At 37.3% G+C, this 22,157-nt stretch overlaps 2 protein-coding genes across 4 annotated transcripts; both read right to left on the bottom strand.

The window, feature by feature from the left end:
- Positions 1–58: 58 nt before the first annotated feature.
- On the bottom strand, positions 59–4,647 carry slc10a2 (solute carrier family 10 member 2). 2 transcript variants are annotated; one of them, XM_044132503.1, is made up of 6 exons: positions 4,202–4,647; positions 2,844–2,980; positions 2,683–2,771; positions 2,419–2,594; positions 2,171–2,328; positions 59–462 (listed from the first exon to the last, which is right to left on the bottom strand). In XM_044132503.1, the coding sequence occupies exons 1-6, from the start codon at positions 4,573–4,575 to the stop codon at positions 308–310; spliced, it is 1,089 nt and encodes a 362-aa protein (XP_043988438.1). In that variant the 5' UTR covers positions 4,576–4,647; the 3' UTR covers positions 59–307. The 2 variants fall into 2 exon arrangements, with proteins under 2 accessions (XP_043988438.1, XP_043988439.1); XM_044132504.1 differs by having other exon boundaries at positions 2,844–2,962; positions 4,202–4,645.
- A 9,898-nt stretch (positions 4,648–14,545) lies between these two features.
- On the bottom strand, positions 14,546–21,276 carry gtpbp8 (GTP binding protein 8 (putative)). Of its 2 annotated transcripts, none has more exons than XM_044132501.1 (8): positions 21,066–21,276; positions 20,008–20,159; positions 19,783–19,936; positions 18,259–18,357; positions 17,661–17,791; positions 17,270–17,369; positions 15,502–15,620; positions 14,546–14,763 (listed from the first exon to the last, which is right to left on the bottom strand). In XM_044132501.1, the coding sequence occupies exons 1-8, from the start codon at positions 21,084–21,086 to the stop codon at positions 14,670–14,672; spliced, it is 870 nt and encodes a 289-aa protein (XP_043988436.1). In that variant the 5' UTR covers positions 21,087–21,276; the 3' UTR covers positions 14,546–14,669. The 2 variants fall into 2 exon arrangements, with proteins under 2 accessions (XP_043988436.1, XP_043988437.1); XM_044132502.1 differs by having other exon boundaries at positions 20,008–20,206; positions 21,066–21,275.
- Positions 21,277–22,157: the final 881 nt, after the last annotated feature.

Below are 22,157 nucleotides of genomic sequence, written 5' to 3'. Positions count from 1 at the left end.
TTACTTGTAGGTTAGTTTTGTCTTATTTCAAGTGTTATAAGGTATTTGGACTAGAAAATACTTGGTAAAATTTAGGTTTTGCAGTGTAGCTGGAGCTGTTTTTAAATATCTACATAAATAAATTAAATGAAAGCAGGATATTAAGCTCAAACAAAGAATGGGTCAGTCAGGGGCGCCACGCACCGTCCAACTGTTGCATTTTTCTTTTGCATCACGCATTTCAACCTCTAGGGGGCGGTGTGTGTTCACAGTTCAGTGATAGTAGCGTCTTCAGGAGGCCTAAAGATTTCTGCAGTATGTTGGAGTTTCACTGTTTTATGGAGTAGGTGCCATTCATTTCGTTGGACTCGAAGGCTTTGTTATCCAGATCGTAGCTCGTGTTTTTAGACTGGTCTTCTACTCTTCTGGCCTCATCGTCTGCGCCACCACCTTTTCCACAAAACCTCTTGTACCCTTGGTAACCTGCAGAGGGAAGCATGCACAGTGAGAAACTAATCTGCAGGGTAAAAACATTTACTTCAAGCTATAGGACTGCAGCTAGGAACTATTTTAGTAAACGATTAATCAATTATTCTGACGATTATTCAAGTGATCTGATAAAAAATAGCACAATGTGCATATTTTTCATTAAACTGTTTAAAATTATCTTGTACATTAATTGAAATAAATAAAAAAGCAGATATATAAATAACTGAACTTCTTTTTTAGGTAAAAAATGAGAGAAAAAATGTATTCCTTAAAATTCTAAAATGTAGTATTAGTAGCAAATGATGCATCTGCAGATAGATAAACCCTCTTTTTGATTTACCATCAATGTAGAGAAGATCTGATTATCAAATTATAAATTATTTAATCAAAAATATTTTTAGTTTTGTGTTTTTACAGTATTTGAGCTAGATGAAGCTAAAACTGCCACGTGAAGATTTCTGGGTTGAAAATATTTACAGATGAAGGGTTTTTTCCTCTTAAATGCACAATACATAGTTTTTGCATCGTTTTAGTTTAATTAATGCTCTTTGTGCTTCTGTTTGGCAAATTACATGTTTCAATCTGTGTAGTCTAGTTAGTAATTATCTAATTACTAAGTTAGTATATTTCAAAAAGCAATTAATTATGATTAATCCGATTGTTTCCAAGTTGGGGCTGCACAGTGGTGCAGTTGGTAGAGCTGTTGCCTTGCAGCAAGAAGGTCCTGGGTTCGATTCCCGGCCCGGGGTCTTTCTGCATGGAGTTTGCATGTTCTCCCTGTGCATGGTGGGTTCTCTCCGGGTTCTCCGGCTTCCTCCCACAGTCCAAAAACATGACTGTCAGGTTAATTGGGCTCTAAATTCTCCTTAGGTGTGAATGGTTGTTTGTCCTGTATGTCTCTGTGTTGCCCTGCGACAGACTGGCGACCTGTCCAGGGTGAACCCGCCTCTCGCCCGGGACGTAGCTGGAGAGGAACCAACAACCCTCCCGACCCCGTTAGGGACGAAGGGTGTTCAGAAAATGGATGGATGGATGGAAGTTTCAAAGTTTTTTCTATAAAATTTCTGAGATTCACTGAAACATTTTCCAAGAAAATGTTTGACTTTTGGAAAAGTCAAACATTTGAAAGAAAACATTAAGAATTTGTTATACTAATCTCAACTTTTCTAGAAAGAATTCATGTCCATTTCAGAATTTCAAAAGTCGAAGATTTCTGGGACTCTTTGCAGAAAATTTCAGAGATTAAAAATTTCAGAGCTCTTTCTACCAAATGTTTGACTTTGGAGTTTAAAATTTTGTTGTCCAACATTTTCGAGCTTTGTAAAAAAAAAAAAAAAAAAAAAAAAGGAAAACCATGGACATCTTCGAATTCAAAAATGTAAACATGTTTAACTTGGAAATTATAAATGTATGAAAAGTTTTTTAAAAAATTGCTAGAAGAAACTTGCAAAGTTTGACATTAAACTCAAAAGTTTTCTAGGAGTAAACATGGAAACTGCTGAATATCAAGAGTCAAAAATCTTTGCCTTTTGGAAATTTCCAGTGTGGAAAGTAAAAAACATGACAGAAAAAACTCAGAAATGTTTGTCTTTTGAAATTCAAAAATGTTTGCGTATTTTCTTTCTAGAAAATGTCTGAGATTAATGTCAAAATTGTGACTTTTCAGTCCGATTTCAAGCCAGTTTCCCTGTGAGACTCTTACCGCCCACAGCAAAGATGGCCGCCGCCAGCTGGAAGATGCTGTAGATGAGAGGGAAGGCAAACATGACCTCCAGCTCTGCAGGGCTGAAAGACAACTGGACGATGGTGCTGCACAACTGGGAGTTCTGGAAACCAGTTTCAAGCGCAATTGTTCGACATCTGAGAAAAAGAATAAACAATGAGCAACCTCAAAAATATCAAAACCTGTCATTACTGGGTTGAACAGGAGTAGTTTCCTTTCTCGCTCACCTGTACCAGGGCTGACCCACGAACCGGGCCAAAAGGAAACCAAGTAAAAACCCAATGAAGGGGTAGATGGTTCCGATTATCCACAAGGCGGGAGAAATGACCCAGGAGGATTGGTAGAGGATGCCTCCAACCACGGCAATGATGATGATGAGAGCAAAACCGGCGATGGAACCCACCTGTTGAAAACCACCGCCAAAAAATTCACCAAGTCTGTCCAGGAATTTCCAAATAGATCATCAGAGAGGAAATCTAAAGCGTTCCCACCTTCAGGATCTTCTTGGCAAATCGAGGCCACCTGCTTTTCACATAAATCCCGACCGAAATGGGTATAAGAAGGGCTGCGAGTGTGATTCCTGAGCAAACAGACAAAATGTCAGAAACAAACAACAACGCATTCAAAATGTGAGTAAGATCCGTGAGCGTACCGATGCTGTCGAACGGGATCTTTATGGTGTCGCTGGAAGTCCAGACGCTGGTGTAAATGAACAGGCAGAGCGGCATCATGCCCAAAGCCAAGATGGAGGAGCAGGTCGTCATGCTGATACTGTGGAGGAAGAGCCAACTTGAAACAACCAATCAGAGCCTTAGCGCTGTTGACCGCCCTCATCAACTCCCTGTTCTGAATGCTAAGGCTAGTTAGCATAGCTAATGTTAACGGCTGATAAACAATTCTCCTGTAACGGTAAATTGCTTTTCTACCATTAGCATATAAAGGAGTACATGAGGATGATTGACAGCGCTAAGAACTGCCACCCGGCTCTGATTAGTTGTTTTTGACCAGGAAGACTCAGGAATGGAAATCTCTTTAGACGACAAAAGTAGCTCACAGAGAAAGTGGAGAACATCAATCTTTTGAGAGATTATCTGTCTTTTAATAAACTGTCACCTGTTGTAACAAATAGAAAAACTTTTTATTTAAATGTTGAGAAACGATTGCTTCCTGGAGGCGTGAACTGCGATGAAGTTTTAAGATTAACCCAAGCGTTCACATTTGTCCGTGCCCTACGTAATGCGCCGGTTTGAAGCTATTAAGCTAACTGGAAATTTCCTGCTGTGAACAGCCACCCTCCACTGTAAAGAGAGAAATGCCAATCTGGACAAATCTTAACATTAATTCAATATTTTGAAGCAAGGCCAACACCACATAGTGAGTTTCTTTTGAACCACAATAAATTAAACATTGACCAACATATTTGATGTGTAATAATAGCAGAATAGACAGAATGTAACGTTTACTGACTTTGGGTTTTTATGATGTAAAGCACTTTGAACTGCCTTGCTGTTAAAGTAAAACGGAGCCGTCCAAGAAATTACTCAAGAGTGAAAAAGTATTTGGTAAAAAGTCTCCTAAAGTGATGAGTCACTGATCAAATTATCAATCGTTTAATATTTAAAAAGGACACCATCACATGGACCAAAACATAAAGTTAAGTGGAAAGTAAACAATGACAATAATTCATAGAAGTAAAAACAAATTACAAACTTAGGCAAAATAATATTTTTCTTTCAATAAAAAAACTTATGAAACTTTAACAAAATCTACTGGTGTGTGTCTGGTGGACTTTTGGTTAAAATGTTTGTTTTTCATTCATTGGGTAGAAAATCCAGAAATTTTACTCAAGTAAAAGTAAAAATACTTCATAATAAAATTACTCAAGTTAAAGAGCATTTTCTCAAAAAGTTGCTCAAGTAAATGTGACCAACTCTGGTAACGGCCAGTCTAATTAAATCTACGAATAACTTGAAATCAAAGGAACCTGGGATGTTTCCAGCCGCGTCTCACCTCAGGTCCATGTCTCCATCCAGCCAGTAGCAGATGATGTTGGAGCTGGATCCCCCCGGACAGCAGCCCATGACGATGATGACGATGGCCTGCACCGGAAGCACCCCGAAAGCCAAAGACAGCGCAAAAGCCGTGAATGGCATGATGCCGAACTGGCAGAGGAAGCCGATGAAGATGCCCCAGGGCCGCTTGACGTGGCCCCACAGCTTGGAGGCGTCCACGGTGCAGCCCATGGAGAACATGACCAGCGCCAGCATCACCGTGAGCACCGTGCTCAGCACCACGCTCAGGATGGCGTTGAAGTTGCTGGGAGGAACCAGGCAGTCCGGCCCGGAGCAAACCGTGGCCGGAGCATCGCAGCTATTCGTCGCCATGGCGGATAGATCCCAGTCCAGAGGAAGATGGTGAAAGTGAGGGGACGACTCCTCTTCTCTGCTCTTTATTCCCACAGTTCAGAGGAATACAGCTGGGAGGGATAATCAAGGAAGAAAAAGATAAAAAATTAACCAATATGTAAAGTTTTATGGGGTCAGTGTTCAGAGGATTGTGCATATAAAAAGAAATCCAACTGAAACATGGAATGTGATTGCTCTGCCTGCAACCTTTTATTGCCTCGGGGTAATTAAAACTTTATTGGGCAGCTTTGCTGCAGCATCATCATCCTCAGCTGCCCGCAAAGATGCTTTGCACATTTTAACCACAACGGATTACGATGGCGTATTAGGGCACTGTAGATATAAAAGAGGAGTACATTTCTGACACCCCCCCACCGACATTTTTAGATTAATCACAGAAATTTTCTACAAACAAGAAGAAGATTTCTGAGTTTGAAAAGTAGAAAGTTTGACAGAAAAAAACTCAAATTTTGAGATTATTCTCAGAAATAATCTAAAAAATTTCTGTAAATAAGTGGAAATCCCTGAGTTCAATTTTGAAAATCTTTGACTTTTGAAACTCAGCAAATTTCAAAAAGTATTTACTTTTTACTTTTGGAAAAATTCCAAGTTTTTCTTCCTAGAAAATTTCTGAGATTATTTTAAAAATGTCTTTTTGTCTTTTTAATCTACAATTGCTGTAATCTGACTTTGTGAGGAATAGCCTGTCTTTGTACATTTGATAGAAAGTTACCTCCTCCAGCTTAATTTTTTACAGTGGGTTTGTAGTTCAATCAAGATATTTTAAAACGTGGGAATGATTTAGCTTATTTTTTACAAGATTTGGTGAGAAAAAAGTTTGAAGTCCATCAAAACATAAAGAGCAGACTCAGCTTGAGGTATTTTTGGATTTTCTATTTGGTTTGTTTGTCTTGTAAAATGGAATAAGAGAAAAACGTTTTTTGGATACGTGATGCGACCAAAAGGAAAGTTCCCTACTCCTCCCTTAGTGTTTGACAAATAATCAAAACATGTGATATGTAATATGTAATATGTTGGTCAATGATTACTTGTCATAGCAACAAGTTATTATCACTAATAACTTGTTGCTATGACACCACCGTGTTTACAACATTCCTATAAAGCATAAAAAATCCCCATAGATGAAAATATTTTTGGTGTAACTGTAAAACAAACCATTAAATGTTTAAACACGTCATGAATGGAAATTTGGACTGAACTGGAATTTTATTACATTTTACATAATCAGAGTTAAATTTCTGAGCTGTTTTTTAGATTTTACCTCAAAATTTTGAGCCTACACTGGTGATTTCACACACACTGGATTTGCTTAAATTTTCAAAAATGTTTGGATTGAAAATTAGTTTGTGCCCAGTTTTATCTCAGTGTGTGCAGTTTATATCTCTAAACCCTGGAATTGTGTCTGTTTTTAAGGTAGGAATAAAAGTTAAAAAACTCTTTGTTTTGAGAAAAGTGAGGTTTTTAAAATTAAAGGGCAGGAACCATTTAGCAGAGCTAGAAAATGTATAAATCTCAAACACATTTAAATTAATAAAAATAAAATTTAAAATACTGAGTCAGTCCCAACAAAACAGGACGGCATTTCTACCATGTGTGGCTGAAATCTCTCAGAGAAATCATAAACCAGACAAAAAAAAAGTGCAATTTTAATGAGAATGTGTTAATTTAATGTTTGGCAACAGAAAAAGGAACATAAATATCAAATTAATTGCAAATATCAGCGATGCTTTTGCAGCCAAATGGCTGACCTCAAAAGTTTTAGTTAAATAATCCGTTTTGGATCATTTATGTTTGCAATGATATAAATGTTTGTTTTCCATCCTCCCATAATAATTTTCAGTTTCACAAGGTTGTAAAACAATAAAAGGAAAAACATCCAAGAAGGAGTTTTATAGATGTTCAATGAGCTGCACAAGCCAGGTGTGGAAACAATAAAACATTCAATAACTCTTATATAAAAGCATTAAAATTCAAGTGCACCAAAGTTTTAGTCAGATATTCAAAGGGAACCATAATCTTAATAAATCTACAGAAAGTTCTTACCTTCATGAGACCAGCTGGAGGAGAGATGCCAAATGCTCATATTCTTCAATCAATCAATCAAACTTTATTTGTATAGCACATTTCAGCAGCAAGGCATTTCAAAGTGCTTTACACCAAATCAAACACAGAAACACAATGCAACATAGAATCAACAATAAAAACACAACATCAAGTCAGATTCTGTCAATAAATTTGTAATTGATTACATTTCAAATAAAACTCTAAACAAGTGGGTTTTTAGTTGAGATTTAAAGGAAGTCAGTGTTTCAGCTGTTTTACAGTTTTCTGGAAGTTTGTTCCAGATTTGTGGTGCATAGATGCTGAATGCTGCTTCTCCTCGTTTGGTTCTGGTTCTGCGGATGCAGAGTAGAACCAGAACCAGAAGACCTGAGAGGTCTGGAAGGTTGATACAACAGCAGCAGATCTTTAATGTATTGTGGTGCTAAACCATTCAGTGATTTATAAACTAACAACAGTATTTTAAAGTCTATTCTTTGAGCTACAGGGAGCCAGTGGAGAGACTTTAAAACTGGTGTTATGTGCTCTATCTTCCTGGTTTTAGTTAGAACACGAGCAGCAGCATTATGGGTCAGCTGCAGCTGTTTGATTGATTTGTTGGACAGGCTTGTGAAGACGCCAATAATCAATGTGGTTGAAGATAAACGCATGGATGAGTTTCTCTAGATCTGGCTGAGACATTAGTCCTTTAATCCTGGAAATGTTCTTCAGGTGATAGAAGGCCGTCTTTGTGACTGTCTTTACGTGGCTCTGAATGTTCAGGTCAGAGTCCATCACTCCCAGGTTTCTGGCCTGATCGCTGGTTTTTAGTTGTAATAACTGAAGCTGTGCACTGACTCTAGATCTATAACTCTAGATCTATAACTCTAGATCGTTCCTCTTTAGGTCCAAAAATAATAACTTCAGTTTTGTTTTTGTTCAGCTGGAGGAAGTTTTGGCACATCCACACATTTATCTGTTCTAAGCATCTGTTCAGTGATTGGATGGGGTTAAAGGTCACCTGGTGACATCATAATATAGAGCTGTGTATCATCTGCATAGTTATGGTAGCTGATATTATTTTCTGTATAACCTGAGCTAGTGGGAGCATATAGATATTGAATAAGAGGGGTCCTAGGATTGAACCTTGGGGTACCCCACATGTGACCTTTGACCTCTTTGATGAGAAGTTTCCAATTGAAACAAAGAAATCCCTGTTCTTTATGTACGATTCAAACCAGTTAAGCACTGGACCGGAGAGTCCGACCCAACTCTCCAGTCGATTCAGTAGTATTTCATGGTCAACAGTGTCAAAAGCTGCACTGAGGTCCAACAGAACCAGCACTGTGGTTCTCCCACAATCCGTATTTATATGGATGTCATTGAACACTTTTACCAGGGCAGTTTCTGTGCTGTGGTGAGACCGGAAACCAGATTGGAAGGAGTCAAAGCGGTTGGTTATTGTTAGGAAGCTATTTAACTGTTTGCACACAACTTTTTCAATCACTTTGCTGATGAATGGTAAACAGATCCTTAAAAAAAACTCCTGCTAGCAATTTAAACCAAGAATTTTGGTTTTGTGTAGAGGTTTGACTGAAAGCTGTAATAACAAAAAATGAGGAAAAAAGGTTATGTAATATTTACCTAGTTCCATTTTTGTAGATTCTTCTTAAAGAACAACCAGGCAAGCAATAACTGAAAACTTTTTTAAAGTCATTAAAACGACATGCAGCTGCAGAACACAATCTGCCTCATTAACAAACCCATTCCATAAATTAAACATGTTATATGCATGAATTGCACACAATCTGATATTTACAAGTCTTTATTTATCTTAATTATAGTGATTTTCTGCTTACAGTGACAGAAAACAGAACATGACTGTCAGAATTTTACAATCAATAACAAATATGAGTAGAAATTTGGTCTGAGGGAAAATACCTAAAGGTTATTTTAATCTGGAAACGCATATCCTAATTTAATGAATGTATCTGCATGTATAAAAAAATGGAAGAGGATTTTTCTTAAATAAGGATGATTAAGTCCACAGTTTGTTACAGCTGTTTTTGGTTTCATTTTGCTGTAATTTAGGTGAAAATGACAAAACAGAGAAATTACTGAGTTCTGTAGCATAAATTGTACTCAAGTAAGACTAGAAGTACTTCAACATATTTTTACTCAGGTTAAACGTGCTGCAAACAAAAAATATTAAGTTATGTTCAAATTCTGGCATTTTAGGGACTAAATTAATACAAATAATTACAAAATACACTGAAAAAAATGAACTTGGGGGTTAACACATTAACAAAAGAATATCATGTACTTTTAACTAAATAATTTCATATTTCAATTAAAAACGTGATACAATCATGTTGGATAAACAAAAAATTCAACAACTTCATGTTTATGAAATGTAATCATGTTGAGATAACATGATTCATTATAGTCAGACTGATCTTGTGCTGAAGACGAGTGAGATCTCAGGATATCACATGAGTTCACGCGAGACAATCGTTTTTGTCTCAACTTATTCAAGTTGAGATAAAGTGATTCAATTTAGTCAGATTCATTTCCCTCCGAAGAGGATCTAGTGAGATCAGGGGATCAGGAGAGATTATGAGACATCACTGTTTTACCCCTGGGAAAACTTCAAACCGGTTTTAGTTACATATTAAACTACAGATATTTGTTTTTCTCTGCAGGCTGCTATTAGCATTTAAGAACTGCACTGTAACAGAACAGTGCAGTCTTTGACTTTTTTTAAAAAATTGTCTTCGAATTAATGTAATTAAATTATGGAAAGGATTTCCACACGATTAAATTTCTTTCTTTCAGCATGAAGCATGTTTGTTGAGCTAACTTAATTTTCATGAGTTGGATCAATTTAATAAGTAGTGTGAAGGTTTCACTGTAACATAAGATGGTTTCTCCAGCGTGCTGTGGTGGTGCAGGGGTTTAGCACACTGCACGTTTGGAGGCCTTAGTCCTCGACGCAGACGTTGCTCGTTCGACTCCCTTTGCCACATGTCCTCACCCTGTCTGCCTACTGTCTCAAAAAAATACGAGCCACTAGCGCCGCAAAAACTCTTTGGAGAAAAAAAAGGAAAAAAAAAAGTTGGTTTCAACTAAATTGCCATTAATCTTAGTCAAGTAAATTATTTGGTCCAAAGCATTGCATATTAGTTAGGCTGGCTCTTTTAAATTATATTGGGTCCAAAATGAGTTGAATCAACCTTAATAAATTAAATTGAGCCAACACATTTGCTTTAAATTGGAATAACCATAATAAATTTAGTTGAGCCAACACTTAATAGATTAACCATAAGTATATTAAGTTGAGCCAACACGTTTGATTTAGAATCAACCATAGAATAACTATATTAATATAAGTTGATCCAACACAATTGCTTTACATTGGAATAACCATAATAAATTAAGTTGACCTAACACATTTGCTTTAAATAGGAGTAACAGATTTACATGGTGCTGAAATAAAGCAAAGTAATCAGGTGGAAAACCTTTCCATGATTTTTTTATGTTCATCCAAAGAGTTATTTATTTCAGTGTACAGTTAATATTAAGATAAAAATGTAAGTTATGCGTGTTAAAATTGGAAATTCAGCTTGTTAAAATTTTTTTTCAACCTGTAATGTAGAAGAAATTTGCATAATTCTCTAAGAATGCGCATCTTAGATATATGAGCACAAACATTTTTGTTGATTTTTTTATTGCAACATTTATTAATCTTTTATGACTTCATTAAAAATAGAATTTATGTAATTGATCTTTCTGGTCGGCTGATGACGGCTCCTCTCTCGTTTGCACACTCACTGCTGTGTGCGTCGTTTGACCGGCCGCCGTTACACGCTCACTCATAACGCCGCTCAAAATGTGCTTCTTCACCTCGCACTTTGGTCTCACTTGTTAAAAAGTCAGTGACACGGGCTGGCGTTGCCGTGGTTACCTAGTGTTTTAAATGCCATTAGGTTTGGGACAGGAACATAAAATCCAGAGAGTTATTGCTGGAGGAGGAGGGAAGTTTTACTGGCACGCGACTTCAACGAGAATATGGCGACGGCTTCCCCAATTTCACATCCTCATCATTTGTAGTAAAAACTACAATTAAAGGACAATTACAAAGCTTTCTGTGGTCAGACTGTTGGTTTAACCAACTGTTGCTCAACATCTAGTCATCCTACTCAATTGGAATCCAATTAGCCTTTTAGTAATTTTAGCATTTTTTGCTAATCAAATCTTTACAATGAATATCATATTTTGTCGGTATTGACCCTTTGTAACTACGTCACTTATTAACGTTGGAAGTGAGGGACGGGAGTATTGAACAAAGCGACTGAACTTGTTCGAGTCGAGCTAATTTGTCTGTGAACTACCGTCAGAGATGGCGGTATACAACCAAATACAAACATGTTAGCCTAGTGCTAGCAGGAGAAATGGCTCGTGATCTTTCACCAAAGACAAAAGAGAAATCCTGCAACTACTAAAATCTGATCCCACTCCAATTTTGTTTACATTTTGTGAAGAGGTTAAATTCAGTGTCTTCTTCAAAGGTTTTTGTGTTGCTTCCTTCGGTGGTTCTTGGTGCAGCGCCCCTACAGGTGAGGAGGGGAACAGGTTTTCGATTAGTTTGGGTCGTTTGGTACGGTGCAGTGTGAAAGTGAACCAAAGCAGCTGAAAATGCAACAAATATTGCAAATTTGGTTCCAACTGAACCAAGTTTACCGGACTGTTAAGTGTAAACTTTTCCCACTTTGGACTTTGACACTCTACTCTTTAAGGGTTCAGGACAATGGACTGATTTTCATCCCTCCTAGATGAGAGTAATTTTTAGAAATTCATCACATACATTTGATTTTACAGGGTTTTAGTTATGCTAAAGATTTGATCCTAATTTATTTTTCCACATCAGTAAAAAAAACTTTTATTTCTTTTCCTTTAAGTTTAATGCAGCCACATTTCAAACAGAGACCATAAAACATATTCACATTGCTGTATAATGTGATTCATGCCTTTATGTAGATGAACAGGGGTCAAGGTCTAACAGCAGAAAGTCTCCATATCTTTTTCTTAACTTTGTCCGCAGTCCTCTTGTTACCTGAGAGATGATCCAGTCAGTCGGATGAATTCCCAAAATGTTTTATCTCCATTTCCTTGTGGGTGTATCAGATCAGATCGTTATCTGAGGGCAGATCTCCCAAGATAACAGCCAAGCCAACACACAAACCTTTGCACGCCTAGTTGCACAACAAAAGCAGCTGATACTTAAAGTTTACAGCAAACTGAATAAAAGACAGGTTCGATGGAGACGAAAAGATAAAAGCTGGTCACTCACATAAAATCTGATAAGACTGTCTTTGCGGAAGACTCAAAGACGTTCACGATCCCCTTCCTCGTTCCGCTGAGTGACACAGCAAACATGCCTTTATGATTCAGTAAATTCAGGTACGCAATTGGGGGGCTTTACCATCCTTTACTACTGAAAAGGATTACTAATTTACAAGAACTTAATTAAAAGTGTTATTAAAGTTTTACTAGGCTTTTAAAGTTGAAGACTGTTAAACTCAAGACCTAATTTGAGCCAAATAAAGTGCATTTAGGAGACTTGGTCAATCAGGAGTTATTTTTTAGAAAATTAGGTACAATAAAGGAGAGCATTGAGTTATTATTCAATAAGATTAGCTACCATAACTATGCAGACGATACTCAGTTCTACCAGGTGACTCTGAACCCAGCCAATCACTGAACGGATGTGTAAAACCAAACACACTGACGTTATTATGTTTGGACCAATCTAGAGTCAACGCACAGCTTCAGTTACTGCAGCTGGAAACTAGAGATCAGGCTGAACTCTGACCTGAACTTCAGAGATACATAAAGACAGTTACAAAGTCGGCCTTCTATCGCCTGAAGAACATTTCCAGGATTACAGGACTAATGTTTCAGCCAGTTGTAGAGAAACTCATCCAGCAGCAGTAACTGCTAGAACGGACTTTAAAATATTTCTGTTAGTTTATAAATGGCTTAGCAACAAGATGCATCAAAGATCTGCTGGTTCTGCTCTGCATCAGAACCAGAACCAAACATGGAGAAGCAGCATTCAGCTTCTACGCACCACAAATCTGGAACAAACATCTAGAAAACTGCAAAACAGACAAAACACAGAGTTACGTAGATGCTTTTGAACCATAACAAATGGAACATTGACCAACTTATTTGATGATGGCACTTGACAAAATGTTATTAGTTTCTCAATTGGTGAGTAGTTTTGGGTTTTTATGATATAAAGCTCTTCGTCTTGTAGATTGAGCGAGTGAAGGCCATCTGAGCAGGGAATTTGGTTTTGGTTAAATGTGGCCATGATGAACACATGATAACAACCCCAGCCATCAGGGGTGTAAAGAAATTATTGTAACCAAATTTTGGAACCAGTGGATTTAAGTATTGCTGTGTATGGTGCCAAATTCATGTCAAAACTTGACAGGAGCAAGATTTTAATTCACCACTAATGAGTATTAACTCTTACATGCTTAAGAGACATTAGGAAAGTGTAGAAAGCAATAACATGTCGATGATTGGTCACGTTCAGCTATCTATTGCTAACGATGCAGAGTTTTATAAATTTATCACATAAACATACATGCTTCATTTTTACAGTGGCATATATATTAACAGTTTACGACATTACTTGGTTTGGAAAAAGGACAATGTTGTATTTAACAGGTTAGTGAGTTTGGTGGCTAATAGCTTAAGCTAAAATTTAGTTGCCATCTGGTAAAGGAATCAGCTTGAATCCATGCCGCTAACTTTGGACCATCAATGTGACTGTATTATTATTTAAAACTTGTATTTCTATTTCATTTGCAGAGCACTTCACTTTTTCTTGTGGATATTGTTGTATGTTTTGCTTTGTGAGTTTGTGATTAGCTAGTAATCTCCTGAACAACTGGAAATCTGCAAAAATAGAGATAGATTTCAGCTGATTGGTAAAATAAATGGACCAACCAAGAAAGCTGCTGGTTGAGAGAAAATGGAAAGAGAGATGAAAGATAAAACCGAGAGATGGAAGTCTTTATTCAGTCTGAAAAGGTGTAACACACAATATGTCTTAATGGTTTTAACTATTTTGATTACTACTGTTGCGTAATGAGTCGCCTGCGCTACACAAGTTTTATGTGATCATAAAGCTTATGAAACACATAACTTAATCCCTGAATGGGAAAAGGTTTTTATTTTATACATCACTTTTAATTGTGGTTTTATGAACATTATTTAAAATCTGCACATGTTTTCCTATAGTCTTTTTGACCTTGGCTGCTAAGACGTGAAACTCTGAAACTGCCTCTGCTTTACATAAATACCCCACAGAGATCCCTGCTGTCTGGGTTAAACATTAAAAACGTTCACTGTGATGCATGTTGCATTTTATTTCATCCAGTTTTCAACCACAGCATTTCACCAACATCAGCTAAAATATGATTATGTGCTCAACCTCCAATCCAACAGGGTGGAGAATGAAAAACAGATGTTTCTATTTGGAGAAACCTGCACTTTGTATCCTCGAGAAACTCACAAAGTTATAAAATACAAGAGGAAACTTACGCAGCATAAAAAACAATCAGAAGAATCAGATTAACTAAAATAACATCTCATGATGTCATTTTTGAATATTAAATGATTGATAACTTGATCAGTAACTCAGTACTTGAGTAAACTCTTTTACTAAATACTTTTTTACTCTTGGACGGCTACTTTTTATTTGAGTACGATTTCTGGGTTCTCTATCCACCACTGATTATATCTGACAGGATATTAATAAGATTTTTAATTCAAGAAAATGTGAAAAACAATCCATCAAATACCAAACATTTCATTTAAGGATTTTATTAGAAAGAAAACCAGAGCAGCAGCAGACATGTATAATTTAGGACGTATGAACAGAAAACAGAAAAAACCCTCTGGAAGGTCATGATTCAGGGAAACTCTCTGGTGTTTTATCAGCTTTTTGAAGCGTTCTCTCTCAGCCTGATGCTTCCTGTCACATGTGTAATGAAGCATCTCAGCAGGTGGATCCCCCAATAATTAACAGAGCTGTGAAAAAAGAAAGGAAGGAAAAGTTACACCGAGTTCAGTCGTAATGGTAACTTATTAAGTCATTTTCATAAACTCAGAACCCTGAAGTGGGTTCACCATAAACCAGTACAGTTTATGGTGAACACACAGAGTCAGAAAATCTATATTTTGAAAAGAACAATCTTTTCAAAATATTCCATAGACTTTTATCTCAATAGAAATGTACGAATTCGTCCAGAAAACCGCCAATGACTAGATTAAGTAATCCTGGTAAGACAAAATGTAAGACTTGTGATTAACATATTTAGGCCAACTTCCTTTTTTAAATTAATTTAAGTCCATAATTTTAGATACGTGAATTTAAGACTTTTTAAGGATGCATGGAAACTTTTATATCCTGGATAGTTCCACCATCTTACTGCTGCGTCGTTCAATCAGTCCCTCTCCATCGCTGGTGATGCATTCTGTGCCAATAATGAGGCATTATCTGTGCCCTTTGACCTTCTGACTGACTGTCAGATGCTTCGGTAACTGTCTGATGACAGCACTTATTCTACCTGGAGGACATTCAAAACCTGATTCCCCATTGCTGGCCTGCATGTGGACCAAATTACATTCTGCATGTTTATTATGAATCCAAATGTTAATTTTGCAGAATTGATGAACATCTTTAGTAGTTTTACTAATGTTGCGGCAGCTGAAGTGTGTGTGTGTGTGTGTGTGTGTGTGTGTGAGGAGAGAAAATAAAAGCATCACCTGATCAGAAAAGGTTGGGGGAAGCAGCTGCTGGTCTGAGTGTTAATCACATCCTGAAGATTCAGCAGGTTCGTCAGCAGCGCCCCCTGCCCACATTTATCTATCTTCGTCACCACCATCTAAACCGCAACATGTTCAGCAGTTTAGACTTTTAAAATCTTCCAAACAAATACAACATTCGCTCCTCAAAATTAAAAATTAGCCCAGCAATAATAACAGATTAACAGTTCAATTAAAAAATAATGAAAGTTTGCTGTAAGAGATTAAAAACAAAAAACATTTTAACTTTTTAATTAATTACAATTTCCTTCTCAGACAAAATCGTTCCTGGATATTTTTAATAATTCTATTAGCTTTTAATTATTTGATGTTAACAATATTTGGCGCACTTGCACTAGCTGCCCACTAGATGGCAGAGTATGGAGCAATAAAGTCAATGAAGTCACCCCAACTACTGCTGTACAATGTAGAAAACATTTAATTATTGATTATGATTAATACACATTTTTAATTGCATGAATGTTCAACTCTTGACATTATCTGACTAAACCCGGATTCAAAGGCATCTTTTGCAGTTGTGATGTTGCAAGAACTGCTATTTTAACAACAACTGTCAGTTCCATGTCAATGCAAAAGAAAGTGGCTTCTGAAAAGCTGCTATTAGAAACTGGAGGCGTGAAGCTGCAGGAATGATGTTGAAACTTGTTGGCGTCCATATTCTCCATCACTGCTTCGTCTAACTGCTTCCTGCTGCCGTCCCAATCTGTCGCAGAGCTTAATAACCCGACAGCGTGAATAATTGAACGCCGACTGCCGGTGCTTCGTTATTCCGTCGCAGCGGGGCGGTTCTGGGTGTTTTTAAATAGCTGAGTGGGAACGTTCAGCATTAATTCACTGTGGACACGATGAGCATCTGGGAGAAGGATGAGTGGAAGCTAGAAAGGTTAAAGCCCCATGAAACCCTGCAAGGTCCAACATCTGACAGTGTCCAGAGATGGTTTATGGATCAGTTATGGATGCAAATATTTTATGATATCTGTATTATATTGAAATCAGAACTGAGTCTTGGTTCTGTTGGACTCTGTTGACCACAGTTTAAGAGATGAGTCGGACTCTATGGACCAGTACTGGACTGGTTTGGGACTTATGTAGAGAATAGGGACTTCTTTGTGTCAACAGGTAACTTCTCATCAGAACGGACAGAAATCACATGCGGGGTACCACAAGGTTCAGTGCTGGGGCCCCTCCTATTTAATATCTCCACACTCCCACTAGCTCAGTAATAAGTTACCACATCTATGTAGATGATACACAGCTCTACATTACAATGTAAACGGGCGACAACAGACACATTGAAGTCGATGTTTAAACAATAAATGTGTGCAGGTGCCACAACTTTCTCCAGCAGAACAGAAACAAAACTCAGGCTCTATTTGGACCTAAACAGGAACAACTAGAGTTTAGAAATTAGCAATCAGGCCTGAAATCTGGGTGTAGTGATGAACTCTGACCTGAACGTTCAGAGCCACATAAAGATAGTTAAAAAGTCGGCCATTGATTCATATTAACTGGAATAATGATCAATGTATTTTATATTTTCTCGATGATGGTATTTGCTAAAATGTTTATTGCTTGTTTTATAATTCGTTATTGTAATATGTTTTTATGGTTTATGCTGAAATGTGGTTTACAAATAAACTTATGTTGGAGCTAAATGTTAGGTATTTGTTTAATTTAACTCCAAAAGATGAAAACGTGAGATTTTTACCACATATGGGCATCTGGTCTCCTCACACATCTCCAGGGCAATGTGGTCGGCTTTCTGCAGACCAACACTGCCGTCCACCAACAGGAATGTCCTTACTAGACTGGAAGAAACCAGACATCAGCACATTAATCACATCACTCACCAGAAATAAGATTAAAATATGGCTCTTCACTGATGAGTTTTTAAATCACTTCTTTCAGGAAACAAAAAGCAAATCCAAAGAAATTCTCACAACATAAAACAGCTAAACGTGAGAAGCTCAGCAGCACCACCTGGTGGATAAAACCATAAATACCGAGTGATGAAAGAAAATGTTTATCACAGCAAAGAATAAAAGATCTCAGCTTTGTTTGACACAATACTTGGATTTACATGTTAGAGCAGCTCTTACTTTTTCCTGGTGTAAAGATAAGGCTCCACCATGTCAACAAAGTCTTTGGGCGCTCTGTGTCCGTAACCCGGCATGTCCACCAAGGTGAACGCTTTGCCCACTTTGAAGAAGTTCATCTTCTTGGTGTGGCCCTGAAGGAGGGAGAACAAAATGCTGGAAAGCTCAAAATAAGAGCTTATTTACATCCAACCTTCGTTTTATTTTATTATTTTGTTGCTACAGTAGTTTACTGATTTACTGTATGGTGTTTTTTATGAGTTTTATTTTGGTGTTTGTGTGACGTAAAGCATTTTGAAATATGCTATACAAATAAACTTGGTTGATTGATGGATTAAAAAACAGTAGCAATCCAAGATTTGAAACAATGACACTGTTGACAGGACAGGATAGCCACTGTGTGTATTTTTACGAAAAGCTTCAGTGAAATAAAATATGACAAATTTGATCAGATCGATAACTTACATTCTTGCTTCAGAAATGATCAACCTTGTAATTCTCAGCAGTGACAGTTTATTGCCAGACAGAACTAATCAACCTGTCTGAGCAGAAACAAAGGGAAGCTGAAAGGTTAAAGGTGAAGTTTCTCCGGCGTACTCACTGGAGTTTTGGAGACTCGGACTTCCACCTCTGGAGTCAGGGAAAACAGAGCTTTGATGAGCGACGACTTCCCCACGTTGCTCCTGCCGATGAAACACACCTGAAAACACAAACTGAGGTGAATCACTTCAACTGTGTGCTGCATCCCAATAACCCAGAAAATACCAAAAAGCCCTGCTGATGTATTTTTGTGGTTTTTACTCCCATCAGGATACTGTCTCTGGACGCGACTCGGACTCATCTGTCTCACTAACAGCTCGCAGACGGATGGAGCGGGAACCGACCGGCATGCTGTCCGGTCTGAACGATGCTAAATCTGCACATTTATCATCAGCTGCCTGCGCCTGCTTACTAATGCATGAGGCTGCAGGGACTGGAGAGATATTATGGTAGATTTTTTACAGACTTGGTCTATAGTTCAAGAAGAGAGCAGGACGTTTCGCTCTTCTTTTCTTTTCCAGCTGTGCTAGTTTTTATTCTCTGACATAATCTGCAGCTTCAATGATTTTGTATAAAAGATTTTTTATCTACGGACAGGATTCAATAATAAAAACCAATCCTAGAACTGAGTTATTATTATGTTAATCTAGGTTATAGGAGAGATTGAAAGTTGCATCAGTAACTGGTTTGAAGGTATCGCCACTACTCACAATGTTAAAATGTGATGAAAATGCAATTTATTTTGTTTTTACTCAAATGTACAATAGTATATTACAGCCATTCTTTATCTAAAAAAAGAGACAACATTTTTGCACAAAAATCTCAGGAATTTTCTAGAACAACAGGGAAATTTCTGAGGTTAAAAAGTGGAAAATTTGTTAGAAAAACAGAAATTTCCGAGTTCAGAAAGACAAAAATTATATATAAGAAAAATCTGAAATTTTTAGATTAATGAAATTAAATGTTCTAGAAAAAAACTCGGAAATTTTCTGAGTTTCAAAAGTTGAACATTTAAAAAATGTTTTTTCTCAAATTTGTGAAATTCATCTCAAAATTTGAGTTTTTCTAACAGATTTTAGTATTTTAAAACTCATAAATGTTCAAGTTTTTTCTAAAAAATTTCTGAGATTAATTTCAGAATTTGAGTTTTTTGGCAGAAACTTTAGAAGCTGCAGTTTCCAAGCTTCAGAGCTTCTGCCTCACAGAGCTACCCCCCACTCAGTTCCTGTAGACTAGCCAGCAGCTATTAGCAAACACATGGTGCAACTGTGCATCTGCTAATCTCTTCATATGAGCTACTTCACTGGCAAAAACATTATTGAAGAGGAGTGATGTGATAACTTCCTGAAGGAGGAGTTTTAGAAAAAGCAGAAGTTTTTAAAGAGTCAGACGGCCAATTTCAAGGTGTTAAATTAGGAAGTGAAATTTCTTTTAAGCCATATTTTATATGTACAGCGTTTTTTATAACAACTGAAGGTAACAGTTACTTGATTAGGCTATAAAATAGCACGATGTGCCTAGAAAACACATAATGCTGCTCTGTTAAAGGTTGATACAGTTAAAAACGCTGAGGCGGCGTGCCAACCTCTGACTGTTTCAGAACGGGAGCGTGGTCCATCCTCTCTGCAGAGACGTAGTAATCGATCCGGTGAGACGGTGAAGAACAGAAGAGCTTCTCCGCCTCCATCATGTCCTCCATAGAGGGATGAAACAGCTGAAACTGCATCCTGTCCACTGACCTGAAAAATGACTCCAGCTGATTAACAAACATCCCCCAGCGGAGAGTTTGGGTTGAATCTCATCTGAGCACCTGTCCAGGTACGCCTCCAGGCCGCTGAAGGGGTACAGCAGGCTCTGCATCTTCTTGGGAGGAAGTGAGGTTGCTTTTCGAAGCGAGGACAGTTTGTGGACGTGTCGACTGGCGAGGTGAACTGGAGCTCTGGACCGCAGCCACAGAGCGACCTGGAGACAAAATGTCATCCTTAGCTGACCTCAGATCTGCCCGCAAGCTGAGGGAAACACACACAGATTAGTGTTTACAAGTCTGTTACAATAAAAGTCAGGCTCAAACGTAATATTTGATGTTATTTGTACATTTTTATTAAACAATCAAAGCTTCTTTCCTCATCACATCCAAGCAAAAAAAAAGTAGGATATTTCAATCACCCAGATTCTGCTAGACATGAATTTCTCCAGCAAGAAATTAATGGACGTTTCTATGAACGACTCTGAACAATATTAACTCCAGTGCCAGGAGGTCCGACGATCAGATTTACACCTGCTACTTTCATTCACTGTTTTTCTCGTATTTTTCCTGGTTCTGAGACTCTTCTGACACAAAATAATGCTATTTTCATAAGATTACATATTATGCATTTACATTTTTTTTTAACAAATGGTTTTCATAAATACCATAATTAAGTTTAGTCATTATCATAAATGAAAATTAGTCCCCTTTTTTCTGAATTTTGTACTATTTTAGCCTGACAGTAGCAGAAAGTTTCAGTACCACCGATTGCAGTAAAAAAAATGAGGACGTTTGTAATTTCTGCTAAATTTTAAATGTACCTGGATATCCTATGTAATTAGCCGAAGCATCTCGTCTAATTTCGTCCATTTTAAGTTTTAATTTTACCCTGATTTCACACAAACACGTCTATAAGTGATGTTAATTAGTATAAATCGACGCCACGTGTTTAAACTATAGCACCGTTACATTTTTAAAAGCTTCTATCATCTCTTGTTGTTCTGTTAGATCTCCTTTATTCTAACATGATAACAGAAAACAAAAAACCCACCATTAAATCCCTTATTTGAACAGTTTGGTAACAAAACACGGATAATATACACAGCGAAGCAAAAACTTACGAATGAAAGTCTCTGTTCCATAAAAAAAGAAAACTCCCTTATCGAGATTTGTCCCTCTTTATGTCATAAATCAATAACAACAACAAAAAAAGAATAAAAATGCTTTTAAAGCATGTAGTTTTCACTCTTCTCTACCATTACTGCTCCATGTTTACAAGTGACTCTTCTTCTTCGTCGCTTATTGGCCGGTAGCCCCTTACCGCCACCTACTGGTCGAAAGTGTCAACACACCTTAGAGAAAGTTAAATCCCCATGAAAAACCGACGTATTCTATTCAAGAGTGACCTGGTTTGAGATTGGATTCCTATTTGTCCACAAAAAGAACATTTTTAATTCCAGCTAAAAAAAAAAGAAGCAGTAGATTATTATTTTTCACCTTCGGACTTATTTAGATGGATAAATCACTCAGTCTTACATTAATTACATATGTTTTCGGGTCTCAAAAATTCTTGCTAATTCTAATACTTTGCTTTATCATATTAAAACATATTAACTGTATGTCTACAGCTCAGGGTATATGATTTTAGTAACTGTTTAACAAGAAATTTGTTAAACAACTATCAAATTGTGATACTAGTTTATAGTATTACAATTTGAATGAAGAACAGAATAGAAACAGCCTTTATTTCCCCACAAAGGGGATATTTAACAGCAGCAACAGATGTAAAGGTTCACACAATAAGATTCTTAGTGTTAAAAACTGTATATATATATATATTTTTTTTTTAAGCACAAAAAAATCTAAACAATAAAACTTGCTTACAGATTTTTTTCCCACCTGTCTCTCATGCATTTTTCAAACTGAGACCAAGTGATGAAATCTTTGCTCTAATCTAACACGCTGTTGGTCTTTAGAGCCTAATTTACGACGGCAGTCCTCTTTTAGATCCGGATCCATCCTTCATGTTGATGCATGGCTGCAGGAGCGGCAGAAGCATTCCAGCATCCCGTTTTCTGGAACGTGAGCCGCTCCCATCCTGGGGGAAAGGTACCGCTCCAGACGGGCTCCGTCACCCGTTCTGGAGATTATGGAGGATTGCAACACTGACATGGAAGAGGAGAGCACCAAAGAAACGTCTCCATAAATCTGGT

This window comes from Gambusia affinis, linkage group LG11, assembly GCF_019740435.1.
Source record: "Gambusia affinis linkage group LG11, SWU_Gaff_1.0, whole genome shotgun sequence".
In the NCBI taxonomy this organism is placed as follows: domain Eukaryota; kingdom Metazoa; phylum Chordata; class Actinopteri; order Cyprinodontiformes; family Poeciliidae; genus Gambusia; species Gambusia affinis.
The sequence above is the reverse complement of the archived record's forward strand: the minus strand, read 5'-3'. Positions and strand labels throughout refer to the sequence as shown.